This window comes from Podarcis vaucheri (assembly GCF_965113315.1).
Source record: "Podarcis vaucheri genome assembly, chromosome: 13".
Taxonomy (NCBI): Eukaryota; Metazoa; Chordata; class Lepidosauria; order Squamata; family Lacertidae; genus Podarcis; species Podarcis vaucheri.
Genome location: NC_138751.1, coordinates 15278678 through 15289674, shown reverse-complemented (window position 1 = coordinate 15289674; position 10997 = coordinate 15278678). Strand labels below are relative to the sequence as shown.

General features: G+C 40.9%; 1 protein-coding gene across 1 annotated transcript; it reads left to right on the top strand.

Annotated features, from left to right (window-relative positions):
* Positions 1–803: 803 nt before the first annotated feature.
* Positions 804–10687, top strand: LOC309515921 (vomeronasal type-2 receptor 26-like). The gene is made up of 4 exons (XM_082194235.1): positions 804–1079; positions 2232–2459; positions 8720–8846; positions 9693–10687. Exons 1-4 carry the CDS (start codon positions 837–839, stop codon positions 10601–10603), a joined length of 1509 nt encoding a protein of 502 aa, XP_082050361.1. The 5' UTR covers positions 804–836; the 3' UTR covers positions 10604–10687.
* Positions 10688–10997: the final 310 nt, after the last annotated feature.

The following is a 10997-nucleotide window of genomic DNA, read 5'->3' as shown; positions in this document are numbered from 1 at the left end:
CTCCCTCTCTCCCTCTCCCCCCGGCCCACCTAATTTATGTGTTTTTCATCTTTAATCAGCTCAGTAATCATGTGTAGTTTGTGGTATTGGAGAGTTTATAGTCTCTGCAGTATTTGTATCAAATATAAAATGACCTCAACGTTCTTGCCTGCCAGATCACCAAAGGAAAAATCTAAATTTTTGGTTAGGTCTAAGAAAAATGTGTTGCTCCTGTTTTTTAGCTCAGCTATAAATCCTTTGACCCTGCACTGAGCGATAAAACACAGTTCCCTTTTGTCTATCGGATGATGCCAAATGAACGTCCTCAGTATGTTGGGATTGTTCAGCTGCTTCAGCATTTTGGATGGACTTGGATTGGCCTTATTATTTCAGATGACGACATTGGAGAAATACTGTTGAGGACTCTCATGCCTTGGCTGCACCAGAGCAATATTTGTGTGGCTTTTAAGGAAATTATTCCAACACCGAAGGAGGTCTTTGATAAAGCACTGCTGACAAATAAGAACTTGGCCAGAATAAGCAGAGTTCTCTTTTCGGCTGTGACCAATGTGATTCTCGTTCACGGCGAGTCACGGACTATGGAGAGCTTACGAATGGTTCTATATGTGCATGAATTTCTTGAAAGGAAGCCAGAAGAGAGGGTTTGGATCATAACAGCTCAGTGGGATTTCACAACTGTGCCGGTTACGTACGCATTCACACCAAAAACCTTCAATGGCACCTTGTCCTTCACACGCCACACAAATTACATGGCAAAATATGAAGAGTTCCTTGAGACTGTACATCCTAATCAATCTACACTTTATTACATCCATCATTTCTGGTCTGTCTCATTTATGTGTGCATTTCCCTCACTGGGCATTGTTGCAGAAGACATAAAAAACTGTACTGGAAAAGAAACCTTGAAGAGCCTCTCTGGATTGGTTTTTGAAATGGGAATGCCTGGTCAGAGCTACAGTATTTACAATGCAGTTTATGCTGTTGCACATGCTCTCCATGCCATGTTTTCATCAAGATCTAGGCAGAAGGCAACACTCAATGGTGCCACAAGAAATGGCTCAAATGTTTACCCATGGCAGGTAGGAAATTCATGCCCACCTCTACTTAATAAATGACCATGAATGCTGGATTCAGGTTTATTACTTAGCAGTTGACTGAATTTGATTCAGCAACAACACACATACATATACAAATACTGAGCTTGCCCTGATGAACCATGATGATTTAAGATGCTGTGTTTCTTCACAGAATTTTGAAATGTTCTCTGCTAGCTTTCCCCAACCTGGTATTCCCCAAATGTTGTTGACTACAGTTTCCTTTTTGCACCAGCCAAAATGACCAACGGTCAGGAATGATGTGACCCGAAGTCCAAGGCATCTGGAACTGACAAAGTTGAGGGAGCTTATAAAGGTTATGAACGAAGCATATTCAACATGGGTCTCATATCTTGTTATGGCAACCATGAAAATTGAGAAAATATTTTATTCCATTGACTCTATATCCCCCCCACAATAGTAAGATGGAGCTAGCTGAGTATGATATTAGAGTGACAAAGTGATTTCCCACACTTCTTCTTGACCCGCTGCTGTTCTGCTGCTTTCCCCGGGGGAAAACCCTTCCTTTGCACTCAACTGGAGCACAAGAGGAGAATGGCTCAGATCTGTGCCTAGGAAGTGTAAGGTAAAGGTAAAGGACCCCAGGATGGTTAAGTCCGGTCAAAAGCGACTATGGGTCCACAGCGCTCATCTCGCTTTCAGGCCAAGGGAGCCGGTGTTTGTCCACAGGCAGCTTTCCAGGCCATGTGGCTAGCATGACTAAACTGCTTCTGGTGCAAAGGAATACCATGACAAAAACCAGAGCGCATGGAAACACCATTTACCTTCCTGCCAGAGCGGTACCTATTTATCTACTTGAACTGGTGTGTTTTCGAACTGCTAGGTTGGTAGGAGCTGGGACAGAGTGACAGGAGCTCACCCCATCACTCAGATTCAAACTGCCGACCTTCTGATCAGCAAGCCCAAGAGGCTCCATGGTTTAGACCACAGCACCACCCACGTCCCTTGCCTAGGAAGTGTAGGTCAAGTGGAAACACACAGACCCACACTTTCAAGGAATGGGACAAGTGGAAGTGTCTACAAGCCCCAAACAAGAAAGTAAATTTCAGGTAAATCACAGTAACTGTTACTGCAATTGGCTTCTGTTCATGTCCTTTTCTTCTCCAATCTACGTAGCTTCACTCCTTCCTGAAACACATCCATTTCAACAACAGTGCTGGAGAAGAGGTTTTTTTGGATGAAAATGGAGACTGGGCAACAGGATATGATATCGTCAATACTGTCACATTCCCCAACTTGTCCATACACAGAGTTCGCGTTGGAAGACTTGATCCAAAGGCTCCTGAAGGAAAGAAGTTCACCATCAATGGAAGTGCTGTTGTGTGGAATCACAAGTTTAACCAGGTGGGAAACACAGATATTCTCCAGAACAATAGATTCTGAACAAATCCTGCCTGCCCCTCGTTTCACACAGAATAGTGTAAAGTCCAACCTGTTCTGGTTCCATGCAGGTATTTCAGGAGGAATCTGCAGAAATCCAGGAGAGAGGATGAGGAGGTGTAAGGACTGGGTAATCTTTATACATTCATGTTGGGCCTTCAGTAGCCCTGTGGGCTGGCAGTTCAATACCAATTGTTTATACTTTAAATTCTTTCTTTCTGGACTTCCGGTCGGCGCCAGCGCTAATGGCGGTCCTTTCTCCGAGCTCCGGAGAAGGACGGCTCTGCGAGTTCGGGTCTGCCCTGCTACGGCAAGCGGGGGACCCCTAAAATCGCGGGTGCGGAAGCCCGTGAACAAGGAGATTCGGTGGGCACCTGAAGCGCCCCTCTTTACCGCAGAAAGAGCCTTTTTAAAGGCTCCGGAACGACAACGGGGGAGCGCGGTGCTGAGAATCGCTACCCAGCCCGCAGGGTGAAGCCGCGTCGCCATTAGTGGAGAGCGCCGATTCCTTCCTGTAAATTTTGGACTGAGAAAACCCGTGAGTAAAATTGAACCTCTATTTGAAACAAAGATACCTGCAATTTGATTGAAAACGGGGAAGGAGCAAATTAAGGAAGTCTGCCTTCCCCCGACTGCATGATAACTAAAGCAACGACGTTTAAAAACTGCATCCGCAAGAGACACTGTTCTTTGAATGCTTAAATCTGACATTTGGACTTTGGATACCCCCCCTAGCTTGCAGGGCAGAGGGGAGTAAAAAAGGGACTTTATGAACTGCATGACCAATTTAAAAGGAAAATGATAATCTCCTGCAGCTTCTAACCTGAAACGGACTGCCTATAAGACAATAGGACACTGAACTGACTTTAAACTCCTGTGAAAGTTACATAGTGGAAGTTTTACTTGTTACAAAGTTTTTGGACTTTGCTGTTACAATATATTAGAGAAGGCTGAGACACTATCTGTTGGAAAAGTGTTGCAATATACATTTAGAAGCCTCTTGATATATTTGTTTTTTAAATCTACTTTGTCTTCGTACATGGACATATTGATTTGCTCCCTCTAGAGGGTAAAGTAAAAGTCGCCGCAGTCTGGGACGGTGGAATTTTCCTTTAGGAGACGGCTCCCGTGAGAAACGACCTTGGGATATGAGTGGCCCAGCAGAGGAGATAAGCACAAGAGCCAAGACAAGACAACAACAACAACAGCAACAGCAACAAAAGAAAAGAGGCTCGATTTCAGGTACAACTCTTACAGGAATAACAGGACAAGAAAAAGGGTCAGCCGCCTCCATGGATGCAGTGTCACAAGCCTTGCTTAAGATAAACCAATCTCTGGAAAACTTAACAAAGCAGACTGCAGAAAATTCTAAGAAATTGACAGAAAATTCACAGAAACTGACAGAACTAACAACAAGATTGGACTTGAATACAGAATCTATAAATAGGCTTGCGCAAGAAAATTTTGCAACTCGTAAAATCGCAGAAGAAGCTAGAACCATCGCCGGAGAGACTCAAGGAAAATTAGAACCGATCGCCAAAAAGGTGTATGACCACGATGCAACTCTGGCTTTGTGGGAACTACAAAGAAAAGAGAGGAATTTGAAACTACGATCAATTCCAGAGAACGAAGGAGACAATCTTGTGGACTTTTTAACGCAAGAGTTTGCTGACTGCTGGGAAGATTTAGAGGAGGACGAATTTAAGATTACAACAGCGTTCAGACTGGGTAAAAGACAGAATAGAAAGACACCGAGGGACTGTCTGATTACCCTTAGATCGAAGGAAGAAAGAGATAAAATATTAAGACTACACTTTGAAAAGGCCTTGCAAATTGAGAATTCATCTATACAGATCTTTAAAGATATTCCTAAACATATTTTGGACTTGAGAGCTTTCTACAAGGATCTGGTTTATCTGTTGAAGAAGAACACCATCCTCTTCAGGTGGGAATTCCCACAGGGACTGTCTTTTGACTACAAGGGAAAGAAGGTGAAAATAAAGACGATACAGGACAAAGAGAGGTTCCTGGAAAGAAATCGAGAGGACTTACAGAAGGGAACTGTGGATCCAATTGCAGAACAGAGGAGAGCATTAGACATTCTGAACCTATCGTTTGGACAGAACCTACCACCAACAGAGGAAGAACAACAATTGGGAGCTGTTGGAGGAATATCTGAAAAATAACAAGATGGCCCTGCAATTCCTGAGTTGGAATTGTAATGGGCTGAACATGCCTTTGAAGAGACGACAAGTCTTCCATATTTTGAAAAAAGAACAACTGGATTTGATATGCTTACAAGAAACTCATATAACTAGAGCCCACAGGAGATTACTTACAAATAAAAGATTGGGACAAGAATTTATCTCGTCGGACAAAGTCAAAAAAAGAGGAGTCGTGATTTATGTAAAAGAGAAGTGGGCCCCAAAAATGATGTTTAAAGACGAACAAGGAAGATATTTGGCAGTTGAGATACAAGCACAAGGAGAAAAATTTTTGATAGTTGGGATTTATGCACCAAATGAAGGCAAAGCAGAATTCTTCAAGAAACTCCACGAAACTTTGATGGACTACTTGGATTATAACATGATAATTATGGGAGACATGAATGGTGTGGTCTCTACAAACATGGACAAGACACAAAGACTGACAGTTACCAAGGAAGGGAGATTGCCGAAGACCTTCTTTGAAATGACGGAAAACATGGATCTAATAGACATATGGAGAACAAGGAACCCTCTTGAGAGAGAGGGAACCTTTTTCTCCCAAGCAAAGATGACCTGGACCAGAATTGACCAAATTTGGGTTACTAGTGGAATGGCTCCAAAGATTAAGAAGGTAGAAATCTGCCCAAAAACTTGCTCCGACCATAACGCCGTGAAGATGGAAATGAAACTTACAGTAACTGGTCAGTTTAGATGGAGGATGAATGACACCCTGTTTCGAGACAAGGAGATCCACATGAAGGCCCAAAAAACCTTAAAGGACTATTTTGAAATAAATCTAAAGGGCGATGTGGAAAAGAGAGTGATCTGGGACGCAAGTAAAGCTGTGATGTGAGGTTTTTTGATTCAACAAAATTCAATAAGGAAGAGAAAGCAGAATGAGAAAAAGGAAAAGATTTTGGAAAAGATAAAGGAAGGAGAGAAAAAATTAAGATCAAAACCAAAGTCCCAGGAGATATTGAGAGAGATTAAGTTATATCAAACACAATACATGGAATTGATGAACCAAGAGATAGAATGGAAGATAAAGCAAATGAAACAAAAGACATTTGAATCGGCAGATAAATGTGGCAAACTTTTGGCATGGCAACTGAAGAAAAGGCAGAAATTAAATACAGTTACAAGCCTAGAAGTGGACGGAAAGAGCATATCTAAACCTAATGAGATTAGAAATTGCTTTTTGAGCTATTTTAAAAAACTTTATTCTCAAGGACTACAAAATGAAGAAGATATAGACAAATTCCTTAACAAATATGGATTACAAAAGATCTCTCATCAAAGTAAGGTGGACCTGAACCAGAGAATAACAGAACAAGAGATAGAGGGTGCCATTCAGAACATGCAATTGGGCAAATCTCCAGGACCAGATGGACTGACTTCCAGATATTATAAATCCTTGAAGGAGTGGTTGATTCAACCGTTAAAGGAAGTCTGTAATGAGATTTTAGAGGGGGAAAAGGCACCTGAATCGTGGAAAGAAGCGTATATTTCACTCATACCAAAGACAGAGACTGGAAAGACTCAACTGAAGAACTACCGCCCAATATCATTACTTAATGTGGATTATAAATTTTTTGCAGACATTTTGGCAAAAAGATTTAAAAAAGTGTTGATGGAGAAGATTCATGGGGACCAAGCAGGCTTTCTCCCAAAAAGACACCTATCAGACAATGTTAGGAATATAATAGACATTTTGGAAAAGTTAGAGGTGAACATAAATACCAAAGCAGTTTTGATATTTGTGGACGCGGAGAAAGCCTTTGACAATATTTCTTGGAGTTTTATGAAAAAGAATCTTCATGGGATGGGGGTAGGACAAGGATTTGAGAATGGTATAGGTGCAATATACTCTGAACAAAAAGCTAAGTTGATTGTAAATAATGTAATAACTGAGGAACTTAAGATAGAAAAAGGAACACGACAGGGGTGCCCAATTTCCCCACTGCTTTTTATTTCAGTTCTGGAGGTGTTGCTGAACATGATTAGAGAGGACCAGCAGGTTAAAGGTGTACAGGTCGGAGTTAAACAACATAAGTTAAGAGCATTTCCAGATGACCTTGTATTGACTTTGCAAGAGCCAAACACTAGTACGAAAAGGGTGTTAGAAATAATTCAACATTTTGGACAGGTAGCTGGATTTAAATTGAATAAACAAAAAACCAAAGTCTTAGGGAAAAACTTAACAGACATGGAGAAGGACAAGTTTCAAGAAGAGACAGGTTTGATGGTGGTTAAGAAGGTGAAATACCTAGGGGTATATTTGACATCTAAAAATCTGAACTTGTATAAAGATAACTATGAAAAATGCTGGTCAGAAATTAAAAAAGATTTAGAAATATGGTCAAATTTGAAATTGTCAATGTTAGGCCGAATTGCAGTTATTAAGATGAATGTATTGCCTAGAATGTTATTTATGTTTCAGACCTTGCAGATTATTGATAAGATGGACTGTTTCAAGAGGTGGCAGAAAGATATTGCGAAATTTGTCTGGCAGGGCAAAAAGCCCAGAATAAAATTTAAAATACTTACAGATGCAAAAGAAAGAGGGGGATTTGCCCTGCCGGACTTAAAACTGTACTATGAAGCAGCAGCGTTTTGCTGGCTGAAAGAGTGGATGCTCCTCGAGAATACGGATGTCTTGGATCTGGAAGGTTTCAATAATGCATTTGGTTGGCATGCGTATTTATGGTATGACAAAATCAAAGTGCATAGTGCCTTCAAAAATCATATTGTCAGAAAAGCGTTGTTTAATGTCTGGATAAGATATAAGGATTTGTTGGAGAACAAAACCCCTAGATGGGTATCACCCTTGGAGGCTAAGGCATTTAAGAAAGTCAATATGGAGGCCGGATGGCCAAAGTATTGTGAGATTCTAGAACAGGATGGAGACAAACTGAAATTACAGAGTCATGAAAAACTGAAACCTAAAGTACAAGATTGGCTCCATTATTACCAAATAATGGAGGTTTATAAACAAGACAGGAAAATTGGCTTCCAGGTGGAAAAATCAAAATTAGAGACTGAATTGTTAGAACCCAATACTAAGAATTTATTAAGAATGCATAACTTGCTGTTGAAATGGAATACACAAGATGAAACAGTTAAGTCAGCTATGATCAAGTGGGCACAGGATATTGGTCATAACATTATGTTTGCTGACTGGGAAAGGTTGTGGAACACCGGGATTAAATTCACGGCATGTAATGCCTTGAGAGAAAACATTATGAAAATGATTTATAGGTGGTACATGACCCCAGTCAAGCTTGCAAAAATTTACCACTTGCCTGACAATAAATGTTGGAAATGCAAAGAAACTGAAGGTACTTTCTACCACCTTTGGTGGACGTGCCCGAAGATTAAGGCTTTCTGGGAAATGATATATAATGAAATGAAAAAGGTACTTAAGTGTACTTTTCTTAAGAAACCAGAGGCCTTTCTCTTGGGCATTGTCGGCCAATTGGTGTCAAAAAAAGATAGAACTTTCTTTATGTACGCAACAACAGCAGCAAGAATACTTATCGCAAAGTATTGGAAGACACAAGATCTACCCACCTTGGAAGAATGGCAGATGAAAGTGATGGACTATATGACACTGGCTGAGATGATGGGCAGAATCCGTGATCAGGAAAGGGAGACTGCAGAAGAAGATTGGAAGAAATTTAAAATCTATCTAAAGGACTATTACAAACTTGATGAGTGTTAAAATGTCAAGATTTTTAGAAAGAAAGGGTTACAGTGATATAAGATTAGAGTAAGGAGAAGATTAAGATGACAGAGGTTTGAAAGAAATATTTATAAGTTGCTAAAAAAACCTTGGACATTGGGATGCAGAAAGGGGAGGTATGGGGGAGTCCGAGAAAAGAGGTTTTTGGAGAAAATGTTTATGAAATACTATATGTGTTTGTATGTCTTTTTATGTGTTTGTTTGTTATAAAAATTCTGTAAAACCAATAATTTTTTTTTTAAAAAAAAAAATTCTTTCTTTCTGGATATTCTTAGATCACACCACAATCCACATGTGTTGAGAGTTGCCACCCTGGACAAAGCAAGATGGCACGGCAGGGGGAACAGATTTGTTGTTATGATTGTCCTCAGTGCTCTGAAGGCATGATTTCAGCCTTGACAGGTAAGTAGAGATTGCAAAGTTACATGGGGAATGCTAATCCAGGTGTCTGTAAAATAAATGTTCTCAAAGGCCCATGACTCTGATGTGTGAATGGGCCATTGCAGATAGAAGTCCTTAGAAAGGGGATTACTTAGAAAGGGGATTCCTTTGTTTTATCACATTATCATCAAAAAAGGGGAAGGGATTCTGTTCTTCTTGTCCAAGAGAAATGTTGCCGAGGCCATATTTCATGCCACACCATGAAACAGTTGTTGCTGAAGAAGATCCATGCACATTTTCAACGATTAAGATTTATAATCTTAAGCCCTTCACGGCCTAGGACCCTCGTACCTACGGGACCGCCTCTCCTGGTATGCCTCACGGAGAGCCTCAAGGTCCATAAATAGCAAAACCCTAGTGGTCCCAGGCCCTAAGTAAGTCAGATTAATCTCAACCAGAGCCAGGGCCTTTTCAACACTGGCTCCGGCCTGGTGGAACGCTCTGCCTCATGAAACCAGGGCCCTGCAGGATCTGATTTCTTTCCGCAGGGCCTGTAAGGCAGAGTTGTTCCACCTGGCCTTTGGCTTGGAGCCAATTTGATTCCCTCCCCTCCCCTTCCCCCTCTTTCTTTTTCCTTTTTCCTTTCTCCTCCTGTGATGAGGCTGCATTTTAATATTTTAATGTTTCAATATTTTAATGTTGTATTTTAATCTTGTTTTTAAGTTGTATTCATTCAACTTGTTTTTATTATTGCTTGTTAGCCGCCCTGAGCCCGGCCTTGGCTGGGAAGGGCAGGGTATAAATAAAAATTATTATTATTATTATTATTATTATTATTATTATTATTATTATTATTATAACTTTCAGATGCAGACCACTGTAACACGTGCCCTGAGGATCAACATCCAAATAGAAATCAGGATGGCTGTATCGCTAAAACTATAAGTTTTCTATCATATGGAGAGACCTTGGGAATAATTCTGGCTTCATTTGCACTTTCCCTTTTTCTAATCACACTTGTGATAATATGGATCTTCATTCAACACCAGGAGACTCCCATTGTCAAGGCCAACAACTGGAACATCACCTGCACCCTCCTCATTTCCCTCTTGCTTTGCTTTCTCTGCTCCCTCTTATTCATTGGGGAGCCTGCAAAGGTGACCTGCCTTCTCCGTCAAACCATGTTTGGAATCATCTTCTCCCTGGCTGTTTCTTGTGTGTTGGCGAAAACCTTCACTGTAGTTCTGGCCTTCATGGCCACCAAGCCAGGAAACAGGATGAGGAAATGGATGGGGAAGAGGCTGGCAGTGTCAGTCATCATCCTTTGCACTCTTATTCAAACTGGCATCTGTGCACTGTGGTTGGCAACCTCTCCTCCCTTCCCAGAGTTTGACATGCATTCACAGACTACCCAAATCATTGTGCAGTGCAATGAAGGATCAGGCCCCATGTTTTATACTGTCCTGGGCTACATGGGGCTTCTGGCCATCATCAGCTTCACTGTGGCTTTTTTGGCCAGGAAGCTACCTGATACTTTCAATGAAGCCAAGCTCATCACCTTCAGCATGCTGGTCTTCTGCAGTGTTTGGCTGTCCTTTGTCCCCACCTACCTGAGCACCAAAGGGAAATATATGGTGGCTGTGGAGATCTTCTCTATCTTGACTTCTAGCTCTGGGTTGCTGGGTTGCATCTTCCTCCCCAAATTCTATATTATTGTTCTGAGGCCTGAGCTGAACACCAGGGATCAGCTTGTGCGAAAAAAGAACTGTGAAATCTGATAGGTTTCCTCCTTGCTTTTTGTAGCTTCTTTTCCACTCACTTTTCTGGTTGTTTTGTCTTTTTAAAACAACCTTAACCGAAATACATGCAATGTAGTTTGTTTATAAGCCACTTTTTTGAAAATGTGCTTATTTATTTATTAAAGTATTTATATTTCCCTGTATCATAAATAAATATCAAAGTTACTTACAACAATGCAATAAAACTACCGGTATGTAGAAATTTAAGATCTCAGATGATAAACTAATCATTATGGAAATATAATTTCTTAATTGCATGCAAGAGCCTAGTGGCATAAAAAGTTTTCAGCAGGCATATAAAGGATGAAACAGAAGGTGCCTGCTGAATCTGTATCACCAGAGCTTTCCACAAGTTTGGGATGATAACACTAAA